This window comes from Euprymna scolopes, chromosome 20 (genome assembly GCF_053919585.1).
Source record: "Euprymna scolopes isolate OS-2025 chromosome 20, ASM5391958v1, whole genome shotgun sequence".
In the NCBI taxonomy this organism is placed as follows: domain Eukaryota; kingdom Metazoa; phylum Mollusca; class Cephalopoda; order Sepiida; family Sepiolidae; genus Euprymna; species Euprymna scolopes.
The window spans coordinates 11,414,035-11,436,922 of NC_136501.1; the positions used below are offsets into that span (position 1 = coordinate 11,414,035).

Here is a 22,888-nt window from a genome sequence, read left to right on the forward strand (position 1 = left end):
TTAGGGATAAGGGTTATTGCGTGTACAGTAATCAATGAGATAGTATTGTAATAATCATTAGTATTGGGGGTTTTGATAGAGTGTCTTACTTAAGGGGGCGGTTTGTCACGAGTTTGTTTATGTTGGACTTGAAGACGTCCAAGTTGTAGTTCGGTGGGAAACAGGCAAGTGGCAGAGAGTTCCACTGGCGTGCAGTTCTAAGAAAGAAGCTTTGCTCATGGAATCTACGTTTGGATTTAGGCACAGACAAAGAGTGGGGAAAATTATTGACAGTAGTTTCAGCCAGACGGGTGTTTCTCGTAAAAGATTGGCAAGGGGGGACAAGGGATTGGAGCTCAGACGAGCACCTGCCATGGAAATAACGATAAAACAAAGACAGGCTCGCAACGTCTCTTCTGTGGAAGAGAGGTTGCAGGGAAGAGAAAAGGGCATCCCCACTAAACCGCGAAGTCTATTTTGTACTCTGTCAAGGCAGGATAGGCTGTTTTTAGCAGCTCCTGCCCAGATGTGGCAGCAGTACTCTATCCTTGGACATACTTGGCTTTTATACAGATAGATAATTGCATCAGTAGTGAGATATCTTCTGGAGCGGTAGAAGGATCCCACCATTTTCCCAGCGTCCCTGGCAACAGATTTGATGTACGTGTTCCATTTCAGAACCCCATCTTCCAACGTAAACCCCTACTACCAGGTCTCCTTCTCCAACATCAGGGGTCTACGTTCCAACCTTCCAGAGGTTGAAACCCAATTACAGGAGACAAAACCAAACATATTATTTCTAAGTGAAACTGGAATAGGGCCGACCACTTCCCTAGATGAGTTCATAATTAACGGATACTCTAACTTAACAGCTAAATCTGACCTCCAAGATCGCCATGGGCATGGAATATGTGCCTACATTAAGGATGGCTTCCCGTGTGGCAGGGATATCTCTAGAGAAGATCCTAATTTACCCTATATGTGCTTCAGGGTTGCACTTGCTAACATCACTGCATTTATATTTGCCCTCTATCGGCCCCACAACAGCGGAGTTACTATCTTCAAGAGCATATCTGAGAAAATAGACCACATACTGTCTGCACATCCCTCGGCTAACATCCACATCTGTGGTGACTTCAACGTCCATAATGTGGAATGGCTGACCCATTCAAATATGACAGACGATGAGAGGAGGTTTTGTCATGATTTTGCCATTGCTTATGACCTCACTCAGATTGTTTGCGAACCCACCCGTGTGCCCGATACAACCGGTCAATATGCAAGCCTCCTAGACCTTTTTCTCTCAACTTCCCCTGAGCTATGCTCATGTTTCGTTCATTCTCCTCTAGGATCCTCCGACCACTCCGTCGTATCAGTCAAGATAAAAACGAAATGTAAGAAGTACCCAGACGTACCACTCCACCGTACTGTATACCGATACTCTATGGCTGACTGGGATAGCTTCCGTACATTCATATCTGATTTATCTCTGCACTCCATGTTTAAAAAGGAAGTGTCCTCTATAGTATCAGATCTGACCGAATGGTTAATTGTAGGCATAGACCAATTCATACCATCTAAAAAACTCCAACAAAAACCTAACAGCCAGTTATGGTTCTCCCCAGAATGTGCTGCTGCTATCGCGCACAGAAATCACTTTTTCCATAGCTACCAACGTAATAGATGCACTGAGACTAAAGCTGCTTTCAGAACTGCCAGCAACCACTGTAAAAGAGTAATAAAACATGCAAGAGAGCTATATGCCCAGTCTGTTAAATCCAAGGTAGCTGATCAGCGGCTTGGTTCCCACCAGTTTTGGCAAATAACAAATAGGATCCTGAACAGAAGTGTGCGTTCTATCCCAACCATTATCAATGGACCAGAGGTCATCTCGTCAGCATCAGACAAGGCCAAACTATTTGCAAAGAACTTTGCAGCTAATTCTACCCTATGCGATGAAGGCCATCAATCCCCATATTTCTTCCTATAACACAGAACAAGCTAGGTAACATACAAATATCCGTGCATGAGGTCGCCAAGCTAATCAAGAACCTAGATTCCAGTAAAGCAGCTGGCCCTGATGGCATCCCAATTATAGTGTTAAAAAAGTTTCAACCAGAACTTGCTCCCATACTTACGAAACTGTTTAAGTGCTGCCTTAAGGAGAAGTGCTTTCCGACTCCCTGGAAGACCTCATCAGTTTGCCCTGTATTTAAGAATTCAGGTGAAAAGTCATCTCCCTCTCAGTACAGACCAATAAGTCTCCTGTGTGTTATGAGTAAGTTGCAGGAATCCATATTAAATAGAGAAATAGTCAACCACCTCAGCAGAAATAACCTTCTTAGTGACACACAATATGGTTTCCGCTCTGCAAGATCTACCACAGATGTGCTGACGGTTATATCCCCCAGGATTAGTGAATCTCTTGACAAAGGCTTCCTTTCTAGGGCAATTGCTCTTGACATATCAAAGGCCTTCGACAAGGTATGGCATAAGGGCCTACTTCACAAGATTTCCAGCTACGCTACTACTGGAAATGTTTTCTCAATCATTAAATCATTTCTCTCTAATAGGCTCATAAGAGTAGTGGTAGATGGACAAAAATCGGAGGCCTGCAATATAAATGCTGGAGTCCCTCAGGGGTCAATCCTGGGCCCAACTCTCTTCCTGATCTACATCAATGACCTCCCTAAACACATACTTAAATATTCATTGACATCTATGCTGATGACACGACCATCTACGGCAACACATCAAAGGCTGTAAATGACAAAGTTCTCTCTGATTCTCTCTCCTCTGATCTCGAGCGCGTGGTTCAGTGGGGGAAGATGTGGCTAGTTACCTTTAAGCATCCAAAACCAAACTCCTATCCTTACATCATCATCGCTCTGATCCCAATCTGGCATCAATTGTGATGGATGGCTCTCGTCTGGGTGAGGCCCCGTGTTTTGACAAACTTCTGGGTTTGACCTTTACTCCTGATCTGAAATGGAACACGTACATGAAGTCTGTTGCCAAGGTCGCTGGAAAGATGGTGGGATCCTTCTACTGCTCCAGAAGATATTTCACTACTGATGCAATTATCTATCTATATAAAAGCCAAGTACGTCCAAGGATGGAATACTGTTGCCATATCTGGGCAGGAGCTGCTAAAAACAACCTATCCTGCCTTGACAGAGTACAAAATAGACTTTGTGGCTTAGTGGGGGATGCCCTTTTCTCTACCCTGCAACCTCTCTCCCAAAGAAGAGATGTTGCGAGCCTATCCTTTTTTTATCGTTATTTTCATGGCAGGTGCTCGTCTGAACTCCAATCTCTGGTCCCCCCTCACCAATCTTTCACGAAAAACACCCGTCTAGCTGAATCCACTGTGAAAAATTTCCCCCACTCTATATCTGTGCCTAAATCAAAACGCGGATTCCATGAACAAAGCTTCTTTCTTAGAACTGCACGCCTGTGGAACTCTGTTCCGTCTGCCTGCTTCCCACCGAACTACAACTTGGATGTCTTCAAGTCCAACGTTAACGAATTCCTAATGAACCGCCCCCTTAAGTAAACACTTCATCAAATCTACACACTAACGTACTGTACTTGCAATAACCCTTATCCCTGAGTGGCTTCCGGGTTTTGATAAGTGGTGATCACTGTGTAAAAAAAAAAAAAAAAAAAAAGATCAGGAGTAAAGGTCAAGCCCAGAAGCTTGTCAAAACATGGAGCCTCCCCAAGACGAGAGCCATCCATTTCAATCGATGCCAGATGGGGATCAGAGCGTTCATGATGTAAAGATAGAAGCTTGGTTTTGGATAAATTAAAAGTGACCAGCCACCTCTTACCCCATTGTACCACATGCTCAAGATCAGAGGAGAGAGAATCAGAGAGAACTTTGTCATTTACAGCCTTTGATGTGTTGCAATAGATGGTCGTGTCATCAGCATAAATGTCAACGAATGATTTAAGTATGTGTTTTGGGAGATCATTGATGTAGATCAGGAAGAGAGCTGGGCCCAGGATGGACCCCTGGGGGACTCCAGCATTAATAATGTGGGCCTCTGATTTCTGCCCATCAACCACTACTCTTATGAACCTATCAAAGAGAAATGATTTAATGATTGAGAAAACATTTCCAGTAGTAGCGTAGCTGGAAATCTTGTGAAGTAGGCCCTTATGCTATACCTTATCAAAGGCCTTTGATATGTCAAGAGCAATTGCCCTGAAAAGGAAACCTTTGTCAAGAGATTCACTAATCCTATGTGATATAACCGTTAGCACATCTGCTGTATATCTTGCAGAACGGAAACCATATTGCATGTCACTAAGAAGGTTGTTTCTGTTGAGGTGCTTGACTACTTCTTTATTTAATATGGATTCCAACAACTTACTCATGATACACAGGAGACTTATTGGTCTGTACTGAGAGGGAGATGACTTTTCACCTGAATTCTTAAATACAGGGCATATTGATGAGGTTTTCCAGGGTGTTGGAAAGCACTTCTCCTTAAGGCAATGCTTAAACAGTTTTGTAAGTATGGGGGAAAGTTCTGGTTGGAGCTTTTTCAGCACTGTAACTGGAATTCTGTCAGGGCCAGCTGCTTTACTGGAATCAAGGTTCTTGATTAGCTTGGCGACCTCATGCACAGATATTTGTATGTTGCATAGCGTGTTGTCTGTTATAGGAGGAAATACAGGGAGTTGATGGTCATTGTCGTATAGGGTAGAATTAGCTGCAAAGTTCTTTGCAAATAGTCTGGCCTTGTCTGATGCTGACAAGATGACCTCAGGTCCATTGATAATAGTTGGGATAGAACGCGCGCTCCTGTTCAAGATCCTGTTTGCTATTTGCGAGAACTTGTGGGAACCAAGCCGCTGTTCAGCTACCTTGGATTTAACAGACTGAGCATATAGCTCTCTTGCATGTTTTATTACTCTTTTACAGTGGTTGCTGGCAGTCCTGAAAGCAGCTTTAGTCTCAGTGCATCTATTACGTTGGTAGCTATGGAAAAAGTGATTTCTGCGTGCGATTAGAACTCTCCTGTTTCTTTATTTCAATCTTTCAATTTTCGAATTTCATTACAATAATGAAAAAGAACCTCTAATTTAAGAACAAACGGAAATCACAATTTTACTGTTAAAGAATGCTTTAATTTTTCATTCTGATTCCAAAATAATGTATATAACTTCGTTATTTAACTTGTTATTGTTAACTTTATTTCTTTTTTATTGAAGAATTATCAAATCTCCATTACAAATCATTAAATTAGTGTCTTCTTTCTTTCTTTTTTTTTTACATGGAAGTCACCACTTATCAAGGCCCGGAGGCCACTCAGGATAAGGTTTATTGCATGTACAGTAATCAATGGGACAATATCGTAGTAATCATTAGTAGTGGAAATTTGATAAAGTGTCTTACTTAAGCGGGCAGTTTATCAGGAATTTGTTTATATTGGACTTGAAGGCATCCAAGTTGTAGTCAGGTGGGAAACAGGCAAACGGAAGAGAGTTCCACAGGCGTGCACTTCTAAGAAAGAAGCTTTGTTCATAGAATCTACGTTTTGATTTAGGCACAGATAAAGATAGTGGAAAATTACTGACAGTGGTTTCAGCTAGACAGGTGTTTTTCGTGAAAGATTGGCGAGAGATTGGAGCTCAAACGAGCACTTCTTTGTATGGTCTTTAGGTACTACCTCCAATGCGAGAAACAGATTTACCCCCCCCTTATGTAACACGATGTAACTGTAATTTAATTTAATATTATCATCCTAACCTTTATACCATTTAAAAGAAGCAGCTTCAAATGAACTAGTAATTTTTAAAATATTTTTTACACCGTAGGAAAATAATGAAAATGCAAGACCAAAATCGTGTTTATATTATCGACACCTTAAAACAACCTTCCTATGAAGCTGTAAGCATACTCATGTTTAAAAGTCTAGCAAAAATCAATTAACGCTCAGATTTTCATGAAATTTTTTATACAAACTCAATTTCAAATTAACTTATATTTTAAAAGCAGTCTTCATTAAATATGTGATTTTTTAGTTGTTCTACCCTCCCAACATATTTCATGTTATGAAAACTAAACAAAATAAATTTAGGTCCATAAAAATTGCAACATTTTATAAAGCTGAAGAGCTTAAATAATTAAAAAATAGTTTTAATTTTTATATATAAAATCCTCTATTTATTTTATTTATCTTGAAGTTGTAAATAAAAAATGAACATAAAATGAATATTATGTTTTAAAAAAAAAATCAACGTTTTTTTCTCAATAATAGACACTATAATTAGTTGAATTACAAAAAAAAAACAGAATTCTAAAAAATAATTAACTTTTAAAAGATTTAAATAAAATAAATTCAATTCAATTTTTTTTTTTTTTTTTTTTTTTTACACAGAAATCACCACTTATCAAGGCCCAGAGGCCACTCAATGATAAGGTTTAATGGGTATACATAAGTCAGTGTGATTATAGTATAGTAAATATAAGTAGTGGGAATTTTGTAAATTGGATTACTTAGGGGAACGGTTCATCAAGAACTTGTTTACGTTGGACTTGAAGACAATTAGATTGTAGTTAGCTGGAAAGCAGACAATCGGAAGAGAGTTCCACCTGCTTGCAGTTCTAAGAAAGAAGCTTTGTTTATGGAATCTACATTTAGGTTTAGGCACAGATAAATAGTGTGAAAAATTATTAATAGTGGTTTTGGCTAGACGAGTGTTTTTTGTGACAATTTGGCAAGGGGGGAACCATAGCATTTGCCATGAAAATAACGATAAAGCTATTCCGTGACATGAAGTTTTAAACATAGAACATAAGGTTTTCCAATCTTAAACATAAATAGAACATAAGGTTTTCCAATTTAAAAAAAAATTTTCATATAATATAAAAAATTAGAAAATAGCAAATTTAACAACAACTTTAAATTATTTTTATTTTTTCTATTTACCTGCCTCCCCGCGAGGGCAGAGTTAGACACAAAGTCGGTTTTTAATGTGGGGAAAATCCAGCTCCTCAAAAAGGAGCACTCTGGATGGGAACAAAAATTGTCTTGGTCTTGGTCTTTTCCTCCACTGACCGAGGACATAAAAAATTGTCTTGGTCTAGAAGGATTTCTCCTCCACTGACCGAGGACATAAAAAATTGTCTTGGTCTAGAAGGATTTCTCCCCCACTGATCGAGAACATAAAAAGTGAATTGCAGCATCAGAACAGAGGCCACACTCTGATCTTGTGATCTTAATTGTTAAAAAGACGTTTATTTCTGGAAGAGGTCAATTTGATTTTAGTGCCCATTTTTAAAAAAAATGTACGAAAGTCTCTAATTAATAAAATTAACATAAACAATAGCAAAAAAAAACACTGCTTCCCCGATTTAATTAAACCGACCAGCAGCTTCCGTAAAAAGTATGCACAATTATGAGATAGACACAAAATAATGACTTGGTTGATAGTGCGTAAAATGCTTGTGACTTTACACAAAAAATTGCTAATTGTCTTACATCATTGGAATAATTCCTCCGTATGTTTTTTTTTTTTGCTCTATATGTTATTCTATTTCACACTGAATTTTATCGACTTCTTTCTAAAGACAAAATACCAATGCTAGACTATATCTTCAATTTTTTTTTATATTATTTTTTATTCATTTTTTTTATATTCATTGTAAAATCGCAACCTTGATAGTACTGTAACATTGTTCGGGAACCCACACGTTGTAGCTTCAGTCACAAAGCAGACAAAGAATAGAAAAGAACCCCAACTTTTTTTGTTGTACAACAACATTTATTTCCTCATTCTCTTATTACCGCAATGACGTCACATGATTGTCTTATCAAACATCATTCACGCTTCTAACGTAATCTCGAACGTTCTTTTCATCTCTAACATGCTCCTTTTTAAAGTCTTTATTTTTCCCTACCGGTGACGTCATTTCGTATGCATTTGCATACACACGTCCACACTGTGGTACAGTGCATCTACGCGTGAAATTAAATTTCCCTTGACAAATTTTATATAAAAGTCAAGTGCCATTAATCTTATTGTCCATCTTAGTATTCCTGATGATCTCCAAAATCACATCCTAAGATCATTCATAGACATTTATACTGACGACACTACCATCTATGGCAACACTTCAAAGGCCATAAATGACCAAGATCTCCCTGATTCTATCTCCTCTGATCTTGAGCACATGGTGGAATGGGGAAAGGGGTGGCTGGTTAATTTTAATGCATCTAAAACCTTCTATCTTTCCGTCATCAACGTTCTAAGACCCATCTGGCATCAATTGAAATGAATAGCTCTTGTCTTGGTGAGGTATCATGTTTTGACAAGCTTCTGAGTCTGACCTTTACCCCTGATCTAAAATGGAATGCATACATCAAATCTGTTGCCAAGGTAACTGAAAAAAATGGTGGGATCATTCTACTGCTCTAGTAGATATCTCACTGCCAATGCAATTCTCTATTTATATAAGAGCCAAGCACGTCCAAGGATGGAGTACTGTTGCCACATCTGGGAAGGAGCTGCTAGAAGTACCTTATCCTGCCTGGACAGAGTTGAAAATAGACTTCATAGTCTAGTAGGGGATGCCCTTTTCTCTTCCCTGCAACCTTTTTCTCCACAGAAAAAACGTTGCCAGTCTGTCTCTGGTCTATTGTTATTTTCATGGCAAGTGCTTGTGGATGCCATGAACAAAGTTTCTTTCTTAGAACGCCTGTGGAACTCTTCTGTTTCCCTGACATATATGGTCGTCTTCAAGTCCAATGTAAACAAGTTCTTGATGAGCCATCTCCTTAAGTCATCCAATTTATCAAATTTCCACTACTAACAATTACTATGATATTTTCCTCACTTATTAACCCTTATCCTCGAGTGGTCTCCGGACTTGAGTGGTGACTCCTTTGTAAAAAAAAATATATTGTCTTAGTGATAAACCATATTTTTCATATCTTTTCCTAAAACATGTTCGATTGCTCTTTGAAACATGGTGCTTTCTGTTTTATCTTACATTTTAGTAACCCTATTAGCATGTTTATTGTGGTTAAATAGTCAAGAATTAACTATTTTACACTTTCCAATAATGCTGTGAAAACTCACTGCTTCAAATCTATCAGACTGCTGTCAAACCTTAGTACTCCAAATCCGACACTCTGCTGTCAAAACTCGCAACTCCAAAAATCTAAATCCAAACTGCCCGATCTCTGAAAAATCAGCCTTTTTATTCAAAACCGGAAGCATTCCATTTGTATACCATATGACAAGGTAGCAAACATATTAAGAGAAGCAGCAACTATTTTTTTCTTTTCGCCTGCCAATGTCACAGGGGTTCTTCTGGGGGACTTCATCGACTTCCTCTTCTGCCGGTAAGGAAACTCTCCATGTGCCTAAGATGTGACGTGGCATTCTATCAACTGCGACTTTGTTATTGGAGAGTATTTCAGTTACTGTCCCTCTTCCCCACCGGGTTGTATAGCAAGGATTGAGTAGTTTCACCCACACCTCCTCACCCACTGTGATCTCTGCTTGCACCTGCTCCACTCTTTCCATTATGATATCACCGTCCATACATAAAAGACAGATCGATATGGCATTGGAATTTCATCTCGGCCAGTCGTCAGTGCCATATCATACCAAAAAGCTACTTCCTGGGGCCATATATTGCTTCTTGGTGCCACAGCTTTTATAGTTCGATAGTGCCTCTCTATGATTCCATTGCCATTTGGATGGTATGCAGATCTAAAATATTGCTTAATGCCCCACTTCTCACACAGCACTAAAGACTTCTGATTAGAAGGACATACCGTTATCCACCAGAACCTCAGCCACTGGCCCCCTTTCCAAGAACACCTCTTCAGCAACTTTTGTTAGTTCTTCTGTTTCTGCTCTAATTTTCTGCCATATTGCTATTCTTCCAGGTCTGCTGTCAATCATGGTTAAATATGGTTCATGTTGATAATGTGTGATATCAATGGCAAATTTCCACCAATTTTCTGTTACATGCAGTTCCCCTGTCTCATGCTTGAATGGTGCAACTTAATAGATTGACACTCTCTACATTGCTCTACCATCTCCTGAACAGTCCATTTTGATGTTAGAATTCACTTTTCTTGCTACACATAAGGTTCTTTCCTTTTCAAAATAATGTATATTATGCAGGCACATTAGATCTTCTACCTCACAACATATCAAAGCCACATCTTTCTTTTCCCATAGCCAGGCTTTCTTCACTCTGGTCAATCCATCCACTTTGTTCTTCTATGATGGAACCCACAGAAGAGACGTTGCGAGCCTGTCCTTGTTTTATCGTTATTTTCATGGCAGATGCTCGTCTGAACTCCAATCTCTGGTCCCCCCTCACCAATCTTTCACGAAAAACACCCGTCTAGCTGAATCCACTGTGAAAAATTTCCCCCACTCTATATTTGTGCCTAAATCAAAACGCGGATTCCATGAACAAAGCTTCTTTCTTAGAACTGCACGCCTGTGGAACTCTGTTCCGTCTGCCTGCTTCCCTCTGGACTACGACTTGGATGTCTTCAAGTCCAATGTTAACAAATTCCTAATGAACCACCCCCTTAAGTAAACACTTCAGCAAATCTCCTCACTAACGTAATGTACTTGCAATAACCCTTATCCCTGAGTGGCTTCCGGGCCTTGATAAGTGGTGATCACTGTGTAAAAAAAAAAAAAAAACAGTTACCTTTAGATTGAATTCTTTGATCAAGTCTCCCCGTGCTACAAATCAATACTTGATAAGCATTTCAACTGCCCCTTTTGTCTGGATCCATTTATCTCCTGGTATTTCTGATTCAATCTATGATGCTGATGTTGATGAGTCTGTTTACATATCCACTGTCTGTAGGCCCCATTTCAAAACCAAATTGATGCCTTTCATCATGACATCGAGCTCCAGACCATTGATGTGGGCACTATCACCTTTTTTCATAGCCAAGCAGCATCTTCAGCGATTACTCCTATTTCTAACAAAGCCTTTCATGCCAGGCTGCTAGTGTCACTGTGTATTACCTTTTTTGAACTCCTTCTTATATGCCATTCTCACTTTACCGGGTCTGCCCTTTTCATTTCTGTCATGACTTTTTGTATCATGCACAGCACTTCTTGGTCAATTGCATCTTCCCACCGATCTGCACCAGTCTGCCTTTAAAAAAGCTGCATGTAGTCTACAACCATCTGACCACAGTGTAATGGTCAACCAATCACCCACATACCGAGAAAAGTTCTCACTTGTTTAGGCTACATCATCAACGCTCTGATCCCCATCTGGCATCAATTGAAATGCATGGCCCTCGTTTTGGGAGGCTCCATGTTTTGACAAGCTCCTGGGATTGACCTTTACTCCTGATCTGAAATGGAACACGTACATAAAATCTATTGCCAAGGCCGCTGGGAAAATGGTTGGATCCTTCTACTGATCCAGTAGATATCTCATTGCTGATGCAATTCTTTATCTATATAAAAGCCAAGTATGTCCAAGGATGGAGTACTGCTGCCACATCTGGGCAGGAGCTGCTAAAAATAGCTTATCCTGCCTTGACAGTGTACAAAATAGACTTCATAGCTTAGTCGGGGATGTCCTTTCCTCTTCCCTGCAACCTCTCTCCCACAGAAAAGATGTTGCAAGCCTGTCTCTGTTTTATCGTTATTTGCATGGCAAGTGCTCGTCTGAGCTCCAATCTCTGGTACCCCCTCGCCAATCTGTCATGAAAAACACCTGTCTAGCTGAAACCACTGTCAATAATTTTCTCCACTCTTTATCTGTGTCTAAATCAAAACGTAGATTACATGAACAAAGCTTCTTTCTTAGAAGAGCACACCTGTGAAACTCTCTTCCACTTGCCTGTTTCTCACCTGACTACAATTTGGATGTCTTCAAGTCCAACATAAACAAGTTCCTGATAAACCGCCCCCTTAAGTAAGACAGTTTATCAAATCTCAATTACCAACGATTACTATGATATTATCCCATTGATTACTGTACATGCAATAACCCTTATCCTGAGTGGCCTCCGGGCCTTGATAAGTGGTGACTTCCATGTAAAAAAAAAAAAAAAAAAATGTTATCATTGACTTCAGGGATCTTATTTTCTTATCCAAACATCAAGTTTCCTGCCTTATTCAGCTGTAATTTTAATTCCAGAGCCAATCCATTTTCTAATGACTCTGATGGTTTAACTGTCAACCCATAATTGTTGACATGATCTTTCACCCTTTCCACAGTCACTTCTGTCTCGATTACTAGTACACCATCGATATAAGAGCAGGTGATACTTTCCACTGCATCATCATTGGTCAACACGGTCTTAAGCACGGTCTTGTCATAATTTCAGGTATAGAATTTAGTCCAACTCACAATCTGGTCAAACAAATCTGACCTTTATATTCGACCAAATGGTACTACCACAGCTTCTTGTCCACATAAATTTGAAATTAGATCAATCTTAAATTCAAGCTTTTGGTTGCTCATTCCATTCTCTTCCACTCTCTCATGATTTCCTCACATACATCAATTCCATCTTTGGTGTGGCACACAACATACTTGTTCAACTCTTGGAAGTCTAACAGTGGCCTGACTTTCTTCTTGATAGGTTGAACCATTGCCATGAGTGGCAGAATTCCTTTAACCTTTCTTGACCATGGTATTAATCCACCTCTCAGCTACTTTCTCAAACTGCATTTTTATCTAATAAGCTATTAGAAAGTTTCCCTGCATCTGAGGATCTCAATAGTGAAGAAGTGGGATTTTGCTCCTTGTTGGGTTAGTCGGTAGTATGTACATCAAGGAGGCACAAATGCTATGAGTTCATCAGAGTACATTGCCTTAAGATATTTGTAAAACAAGCACAAAGATGTAACATTGCAGTGATGGGACAGAGGTTAGCGCTTAGCTGATAGTGTGGAACCTATTAAATTAAAGAATCTTTTTTGGACTAAGAGTGAAAGATTAGTGGTAAATGCCGCAGCCCAGATGTGACAACAGTACTCCATGAATGGGTGAATTATGACTTTATAAAGATATAGGATACTCTCAGGTGTAATTTTCTAGCATGGTAGAGGGAGCCCACCTTCTTCACAGCAACCCTGGCAATGTCCTTAGCATATTTGTTCCAATTCATGTGGCCTGTAAATGTTAAACCGAGGAGTTTGATGGATGGGCTCTAAGGTTGGGTGTTGTTTGTCATTTATTTTCTTTGACTGCTAGATTTTAGAATTCCCTTCCTATTTCTTGCTTCTCTGACTGTATTAACCTGCAGAAGTTTAAATGTAATGTGAACAAACATTTTGCTGCTCAACTCCCCACAGCCCCCTTTTAGATAAAATTTAAAATAGTAGCCCTTTATGCTCTAAATGGCAATATGGTTAGCTAAAGTATTTCCTTCTTTTTCATATGCCTGTGACTGGAACCAGTGACAACTCAAAATAATCCTTTATGTCTTTTTATTCAGTATTTGTATTTTGAAACGATTTATTGAAATAAGATTTTTAAAAATCAAATTATTGAAATATATACAAATAAAAATAACAAAAATACTCTTTATTTGCACTTTTAATGACAAAATGATAAAAATGAAAATGTTTTCTTTTAGAAATAAAACACATTATTTGAAATTTTATAATAAATATATGTTTATGAAATTATATCAGGTTGACAAGAAAGTTTTTACTTTTTTTACTTTTAAAATTCAGATGAACAAATCTCGGCTCAAACAAAAATTTATTGATCAAAATAAGCTCAATCAGAATCAACACACGTTTACCAATGCAAAACAAGTTTATTTATGCCAGTAATGTAAAAATCTTGCATTCTGGTGGTGATGAAGTCACTGAAGGCGTTTTTTATATCACTTATATTTTTCAAACATTTCTTACGCAGAAAACTGTTGAGATGCTTGAAAAAATGGTAGTTGGTAGGTGAGAGGTCTGGAAAGTATGGAAATGAGGAAGAGTTTCATAGCCCAATTTGTTCAACTTCTGCAGGGTTGGTTTAACAATGCGAAGCAACCTGTTTTCAATAATTTTTAATAATAAAAAATATTGCAAAAACAGTTTTCAATAATTTTTAATAATAAAAAAGATTGTAGAACCTGTTTTCAATAATTTTTGATAATAAAAAATATTGCAAAACCTGTTTTCAATAATTTTTAATAATAAAAAAGATTGTAGAACCTGTTTTCAATAATTTTTAATAATAAAAAATATTGCAAAAACAGTTTTCAATAAATTTTAACAATAAAAAAGAGTGCAAAACATGTTTTCAATAATTTTTAATAATAAAAAATATTGCAAAAACTGGTTTCAATAATTTTTGATAATAAAAAATATTGCAAAAACTGTTTTCCATAATTTTTAATAATAAAAATGAGTGCAAAAACAGTTTTCAATAATTTTTGATAATAAAAAATATTACAAAACCTGTTTTCAATAATGTTTAATAATAAAAAATATTGCAAAACCTGTTTTAAATAATTTTTAATAATAAAAAAGAGTGCAAAAATAGTTTTAAATAATTTTTAACAACAAAAAATATTGCAAAAACTGTTTTCAATAATTTTTAATAATAAAAAATATTGCAAAATCTGTTTTAAATAATTTTTAATAATAAAAATATTGCAAAAACAGTTTTCAATAATTTTTAATATTAAAAAATATTGCAACAACAGTTTTCAATAATTTTTAATAATAAAAAATATTGCAAAACCTGTTTTCAATAATTTTTAATAATAAAAATATTGCAAAACCTGTTTTCAATAATTTTTGATAATAAAAAATATTGCAAAACCTGTTTTCAATAATTTTTAATAATAAAAAAGATTGCAACAACTGTTTTAAAAAATTCTTAATAATAAAAAAAAGAAGACATGCCATACACAGAGAAGATACAGACGTGAGAAAAAAAAGCTAAGGGTTTTTTTAGTCACTAATGGTTCTGATCAATGGCACGTGAAAAAGAAGGGGAGACCATAACAGCCAAACATTTTACTAGAAAGCAATAATTACAAAAGCTAACATGAAATTAAAAGTAACAGTATAAGTATATAAGTAAGAAATATACAAGGCAAGTTTTCAATAATTCTTAATAATGAAAAAAAATTACAAAAACTGTTGTTAATAATTCTTTATAATAAAAAAGATTACAAAAACTATTGTCAATAATTCTTAATAATAAAAAAAATTACAAAATCCTGGTGTCAAAAATTTTTAATAATAAAAAAGATTGCAAAAACTGTTTTACATATTTCTTAATAATAAAATGATTACAAAAACTGTTGTCAATAATTCTTAATAATAAAAAAAGATTTCAAAATCCTGCTTTCAATAATTCTTAATAATAAAAAAGATTGCAAAAACTGCTTTCAATAATTCTTAATAATAAAAAAAATTTTAAAAATCCTGTTGTCAATAATTCTTAATAATAAAAAAATTACAAAAACTGTTGTCAATAATTCTTAAAAAAAAAAGATGGCTAAAATTTTTTCAATAATTCTTTATAATAAAAAAGATGTCAGAAACTTCTTTCAATAATTCTTAATAATAAAAAGATTGCAAAAACTGTTCTCAATAATTCTTAATAATAAAAAAGATTGATCAAACTGTTTACAATAATTCTTAATAATAAAAAAAATTACAAAGTCCTGTTCTCAAAAATCTTTGATAATAAAAAAGATTACAAACATTGCAAAAACTGTTTTCAATAATTCTTAATAATAAAAAAATTACAAAATCGTGTTGTCAATAATTCTTAATAATAAAAAAGATTGCAAAAACTGGTTTCAATAATTCTTAATAATAAAAAATATTGCAAAAACTGTTTTTAATAATTCTTTATAATAAAAAAGATTACAAATATTGTTTTCAATAATTCTTAATAAAAAAATTACAAAATCCTGTTGTCAATAATTCTTAATATTAAAAAAGATTGCAAAAAATGTTTTCAATATTTCTTAATAATAAAAAAGATTACAAAAACTGCTTTCAATAATTCTTAATAATAAAAAAGATTGCAAAATCCTGTTGTCAATATTTCTTATTAAAAAATATTGCAAAAACTGTTTTCAAAAATTCTTAATAATAAAAAGGAATACATGCCATACACAGGGAAGGTACAGACGTGAGAAAAAAAGCTAAGGGATTTTTTGAGCCACTAATGGTTCTGGTCAATGGATGTTAAAAAAAAGGGGACACTTTAACGGACTATAACCGCCAAACATTTTACTAGAAAGCAATAATTACAAAAAGTAAAATGAAATAAAAAGTAACAATATAAATATATAAGTAAGAAATATACCATTCAATGTAAATAAATCGGTAAATATATATTTTTTTTTATTTGAGGAACCCGAGTTTAGTTTTGTGTGTTCGACTTTCGAGATCATATATTACCATAGAGAATAAACTGAAATAATATAAAAGAAAAATATATAACAAATAAACGTTACCAAAAATAAGATAAGTTACTCTTCTTCCTACCTTGCATTTCGACCCTAGATTAAAATAAATACAGTTAATAAACACCAAAGATATTTTTAACTGTAAGTAATAAAGTGTGAAATTAATTATAGTCATGTTTATCAAGCCAAGTTGACTGTAATATGAACAACTTTTCTATGAAAAAAGCAGCTTTCACAGCAAATCTTCAGAATGGCAGGGAGCAAGAAGCCTCTCGAACAGTGATTTTGATGTGCCCAGTCAAGTCGATTGAGCCCATCAGTAATGCAGTGACTCCAACGGTCCCAGCTTACTCTTGGACCTTCCAACGATTCCAGCAGCTCTCCAGCTTACTCCTGTGGCTTTCAGTTTACTCCTGCAGCTTCCAACGACTCCAGCTTATGTCTGCAGTGACTTTAGCGGCTCTCCAGCTCACTCCTGCAGCTTCCAGCAACATCTTACTCCTGCAGTGACCGGCACTTCCAGCTCACTCCCTGCAGCCTCTAGCTCACTCTTGCAGCTCCAGCATTACCAGCCACCAGCTACCGGTTTCAAGTACCCACTGTCATCCAGCTATCTTTACCAGTACCCACTGACCTCCAGCCTCCAGTTCCAGCATCAGACCCCATCTATACTAAGATTAACCTGAATCACACCATCCTACATCAGGGACGCAAGAATTTCAACCCTGCAAGACACCCATTCTCGTTCCAATCCTGATATCCATTGCCATACATTTTACCTTTTTTTGGTAAAAAAATAAAACACGATATTCTATCATCTTAAACCGAACACTTGTGTTTATTATTCTTCTTTAATATTGCCATTACTTTCCTTGCCTTGTGTCTACTTTATGAATTGTACATCAATTGGCACTTCACGCCTTTTGCCCCTCTGCAACATACTCACGTGTATTGGCTTGGAATGAAATACAATGGAACAAAGAGAGTTTGATTAGATAATTTCAATATTCCTGAGAGCCTTACAGTTCGAAAAACAGTTTCAAGTGGATTGTAGCGCAAACGTACATGTTCTCTAGGAAATATGCAGAAAGGTGCTGTGTTCAGTTTTTTATACTACACACTGGCTTTGTCTAATTTTTGGCAAAACAAATTAATAAACAGATTTTCTTCAATGAAAAGTTTGTCATGCAAATTTACTACACTGTTCTCTTCAATAACTTAAAAATACATAATTATAACGTTTTCTTTAATAGTTACTACTGTGGTCTAAAATGTAATTAAATAAATTGATTATGTGGTGAAAAGAATAATGTAATTTACACAAACAGGTGCACCTCTCTCCTGTCAGGTGGTGGAATGAGTGAGGGAAAGAGAAAGAAAAAAATTTTCATTTGTAGAAGCCTCGGTTATATACATTGATTTGCATAAGAGGACAGAAACCGTTATGAAAAGGTCGAGTTGAAAGCACAACGGTAGTTCTTGCTTCGACAGCAGAGAGAGAGAGAGAGAGAGAGAGAGAGAGAGAGAGAGAGAGAGAGAGAGAGAGAGTGAGACAGAGAGATTCAGTTGAATTTAGTCATGGGAAAGCAGGAGTTTGAACAAATATTTTTTCTTCATGCAATTTTTCTTTTCTCTTCCATTTCATATGGACACATTTTATTGAATGTTGGTTTTCTTTCTGGATACATTTATGTGGTAGAGGAAAACCGGCAGTGTGGAGACGTCTGACTTTACCAAATACACATATATTGCAGACCTACGGGTGTCGGTGTTAGTCCCGCAAACTCAAAATAATAAAAATAAAAATCAAGTGTAAAATGATGATGTCAATCAACCAAAGATGATTGAGGCGGAATGGATAAATTAAATACAAAATTTATTTTTAAAAAATTGTAAATGAATGAAAAAAGAGAAGATAAGAAAAATTCTTCTTAATTGAAAGTCTCTTCTTGTAACTTAGGTAGCTGAATGAAATGATGCAGAAAAATTAAAGTTGTTGTTTAGAAATAACCAGGTCTTTTAGGAAGAATCAAACAATATAAAAGTCCCTCCCTTACTTAGCCGAGAGATAGAAAAGGGTAAAAAGTCGTTCTCCACAAAGATTAATTATCGAGTGTGCACGCGTCTACGCGGACGGAGATTGACATTGATGTTATTTACAGTATGCTAACTTGAGATCAACTGATTTGTTTGGGCGCAAAAATACCTTTTTTATAGATCCAAACCGGCTTTTACAGTTGGGGCTATGCGCCATTATTCTGTTTGAGTAGCCTTGACGCCGCCGCCGCGGTGGGGCTACGATACATAATACCAACGTATTTAATTACAACTATTAAATATAATTTATGTGAAACCTTTGAACAAAATTAAAATTTTAAAAAAAGGTAATAACATTTTTGAAGCCCAAGCTGATTTTACAATATTTATTTGTAACATTTTCACTAATAATTGCTTTCAAATAGATGTATTAGTAAAATAATAAAGAAAATGCTAAAATGCAAAAAAAGTTTACACAATATGTGGAGATCAAATTGCTTAAAAAATTAATTATAACTTTTTTTTTTTTTTTTTTAATAATTACTATCAAATAGATATTTTGGTAAAATTATCAGAAAAAGGCCAAATCTGAAGTCAAATTTATAAAAAGGCCAAACTGTTTTTTATTTAGGCTAAATTCGCGAAATTTGGCCTTAAAAAAGCCAATCTCACAACGGTGCCACAAACTACTGATCTAAGAGGATGGAAAGAAAGCGACCAAACCGGATACGAAACTAACATAGGAAGAATGAACGAAACCGGAAGGAAATGAAACCGGAAGTGTCGAAAGTAACTGGTGTCCCTGAGACGAGTTAAAAAATCACGACTTGTGAATAATGATACACAACCTTCACCTTTTTATTTCCCACTGCGGTTGTATAAGTGTCTGATTTACTTTGCTGGGAAACAAGCTCAGTCCGCAGCCTAATGTCGTCTGTACGCTACAGGCACCATTGTAATTAACTCGGCTGTCATATTACAGTTATAAAGTCGTCGTAACACGAAAGACCTTGTTTTTTTTTTGTGTGGGGAACTTAAGTTTGTTAGGGAACAAAACAAAACGCGCTTCGCTTCACATTTCATGAAACTAAGATTGTTTTTCATATTCGACATTTGTTTCAGAACTTCTTTTTTTTTATGGAAATGTTAATTTAACCATTCTTTAAAAATAACCGCTAAAAAAAAAAAAAAAAAAAATGGAAATGCGATATTTAAAGAGCAACTGTGTATTATGAAAACGATTTTCATCGGAAGAACCGTTTGAAGTTTTTCTCTTTTGACAAGAGAGAACCGAAAACCAAAATATACAAAGGAGAAAGTCTTGAATTCCAACTTTGCTGACAGGTATTTATTCGTTAAGTTGTCAATTTCTTTTTTTCCTCGAGGTCAGTTTCCAATTTCTTGGGTGTGGTCCTATCGATTATTGGGTAAATAATGGCTTTTCTACGGAATTTCAACCGAATTGTTTTATTATAATAATTACTAATTCCAACCTAGTTCTTGTTTTTGGTACTCCTCCAGAGGTACCGTGCTGAAATGTTATTTAAAACCCCATTCTTAACCTGGGGAGAGGGGTGTTTTGTAACTATTCTGTACTTTCACGTAACAAAGCTACCGTAAAACTTGAATTCAACTTGAAAATACTGTTTTAGAAAATTGCACGGTACATTCTTTGCATAAACACCAGTCACTCTTCTATTCGCGTGGAGATTTTAACTTATTTTAATACGTTTATTTACTTCGAAACAAATATTTCCATTAGAACAAAAAATGGCTTATTTGGACTTTCGATAATCGCTCAAAAATAGAGCATTAAACAAAATATTGAAATTGAAGGGGGGGGAGTGCAACAAAGCAAAAATGACTTTTTAAAAAATTAAACACTTTGAACTTAAAATCATTGAATTGCTTCAAAATTGAAGAAAATATTTGTATCCAATATTGAGAATAACTGACTTTCATGCTATTTTATTTAGTTTCATTTGTCAGTTCCAGCTCGTGATTATGCTTTAATTTTTCTCGTCTTGCACCGTCAACACGAAACGAGGCAATAAACAGGGAGACAAAAGGTCTGAGAACCAGATACAGGTTTGTTTTTACGATAGACATGAAAAAGTGGCCTTAAAATGTTATCAAAGGTAAGATAAGTTCCTCTTCAAACCAATCTGGGTAACTTTTAGTGTTTTTCGGTTTGAGAAAGTGTCGAGCGTTACGTGAGAACAAATGTACTCTTACATTTTCGAAATCTCAAAAATGACTTAAAAAAAAATAAAATTTAACGCTGGTAGAAACCCACTCGTCCAACGTTATCGTGACATTTTTATTCAGTCCTTCGAAAAAAGTGACCAATAAATGTTACCAAAGGCAAGATGAGTTACTCTTCTACCCAACTGGGTAGGTTTTCAGTGTTTTTACTAAAATGTTAAATGTTTAATCGGCTCAAAAAGCGGGCAAGTTCAAAGGGTACGCAACCACAAAAAATGGTCACACTATATTTGCTAGTCAATTTTTTTCTTGTGGTCACGTACCTTTTATGAGAACTTTTTTTTTTTTTTCTCCGAGCCGAATTTTTACATTAAATAAAAGCACTAAAACCTATCCAGTTGGGAAGAGTAACTTATCTTGCCTTTGGTAACATTTATATTTGATCACTTTTTCGAAGGATTGGATATACCTTTTTTTTTTTTTTCTTTTTTTTTTTTTTTTTTTATAGCAATCTGTTATACATGGTTGTAACGAAACCGCTATTAGTTGAACTCAACTGACACTTTTGTTAAAGTAAACGCGTGAAAAACAATCTTATCCAGGTAGGTAGAAAACTATTTTTCAGTAATGGTTAGGTATTTAAAGCCTGGAATAAAGTAAAACATTGTAAATGATTTCCTCCAAGCATTAAAGTACGTTAAACGTACTCTGTAAAAAATAGCACAATTGAATAGAAACAAAATGGCACAAAGCGAGAACAATTCGTTACTGAAAATTAAGGGTGGGCTATGCGCCCCTCTCATTTTAAAAATACTTCCTAGTGTTTACGCGCCATTTTTAAAAATATTTTCAAGTTAAATTGTATTAAATGAATTAACAGAATAGTTAAGCCCCCCCCCCTCGTTAAAAGAATGCATCTGAACAATCAGCGCTTTCTTACAATTTGTCGTCCCTTTTCCACTATTTCTGTTTAATGATTGAACCAAATTTGTTAAAAAAAAATTAAAAGAAAATATTTAAACTTGGAAGAGGGTTCAGTTTCATATACAACGTTTAGTAAATCGATTCTCTATTTTTAGAACCGACCCCCCCCCTCTCGGTCAGTATTATTTTTAAGGTGCTTTTTTTCATTTAACGACCTCCTGCGCTACTTTAAATGTTTTGCAATCTTCTTTAAAGTGATAGATGGAAGTACAAAATAGTTACAAAACACCCTCCCGATGTTAAATAAGTTTCGACATGTTATTTCAGCACGAAATGTTAAATGCTAAAGTTATATATATTAGTAATTACACGTGAATTCATGTAACCAATTCGATTAATAATCCGCAGAAATAGTTGAAGGGAAAAAAATGGGGGGGGGGGGCTTCAGGTGCACCGAAATATTTTTTGCAAAGTATTTCTTGGTAAGAGGGTTAGAAGTTCTTGTTTCCCTAATTTTAGATCGGGTTAAGCCACGACCACCGTAAATAAACGGCCTTTTCCATAAGTATTTACTTGCTTGGATCACTCAATAAAAATAAAAAATACACCTAATTTAACGTCTGAACATAATTTTTCGCATGATTGGTGACATTTACATTGACTTTTGCATTTGAAACTTTAATTGAAGCTGTTATATATGAAATATAATTTTATAAAATCAACAGTCGGTTGTCTACAATGCAATGTAGATTATAATGTATTGTGGGTCATAGGAAGCTTCCTGCCAGTGCAGTGCTGACTTTACGAATGCGTGAAATATATTGAATTCGACCCCCTGTCTTTCCAAGCTTATAACTACTCTAAAAAATGTAATTCAAACCTTATTTTTCTTTAATTAAAGGACCAAGGTTTCATTAAAAAAAAAGAAATAGTCTTTTTTTAATATTCGCAGTTTTGTGTTAGGGGTGTCAAATTCCACCCAAATTCTGATACACCTAGTGCAGTACACCATTAGCAGTATCGGAAACCGATATTAAGAATGCATGAAAAAAAAATTGAATAATTTGACTTCCTATTTTTACAAGCTATTTGAAAAATGTAATTCAAACCCTAATATTTTTTTTTTTTTTTTTCGATTAAAGGAGCAAAGACCAAATTTTAAAAACAGTTTAATTAGCAAATTATGCAATAGTTTTTTTTTTTTTTTTTTTTTTTTTTAAATCTGGTTTCTTTAAAAAAAGATTAAACGAAAATCAATTTTTCTTCGGTTATAAAAAATCGATATAAATTCAAAAAATCACTTACCTATAAAAATACTATTGAATGCTTAGTTCCAT

The 22,888-nt window shown here is 35.4% G+C and overlaps 2 protein-coding genes across 2 annotated transcripts in view; both read left to right on the top strand.

Annotated features, from left to right (window-relative positions):
* Positions 1 to 16,895, top strand: part of LOC145241683 (uncharacterized) — a 40,351-nt gene extending 23,456 nt beyond the window's left edge. Inside the window, exons 2-3 of the mRNA XM_080104810.1 lie at positions 5,809 to 5,881; positions 16,557 to 16,895. Of these exons, the coding sequence (XP_079960936.1) occupies positions 5,809 to 5,881; positions 16,557 to 16,895 (412 nt within the window). The remainder of the gene's footprint in view (positions 1 to 5,808; positions 5,882 to 16,556) is intronic.
* A 2,290-nt stretch (positions 16,896 to 19,185) lies between these two features.
* The window catches only part of LOC145241321 (rab9 effector protein with kelch motifs-like), a 40,776-nt gene continuing 37,073 nt past the window's right edge, over positions 19,186 to 22,888 (top strand). Inside the window, exon 1 of the mRNA XM_080104138.1 lies at positions 19,186 to 19,766. The gene's annotated coding sequence lies outside the window, so the exon portion shown is untranslated. The remainder of the gene's footprint in view (positions 19,767 to 22,888) is intronic.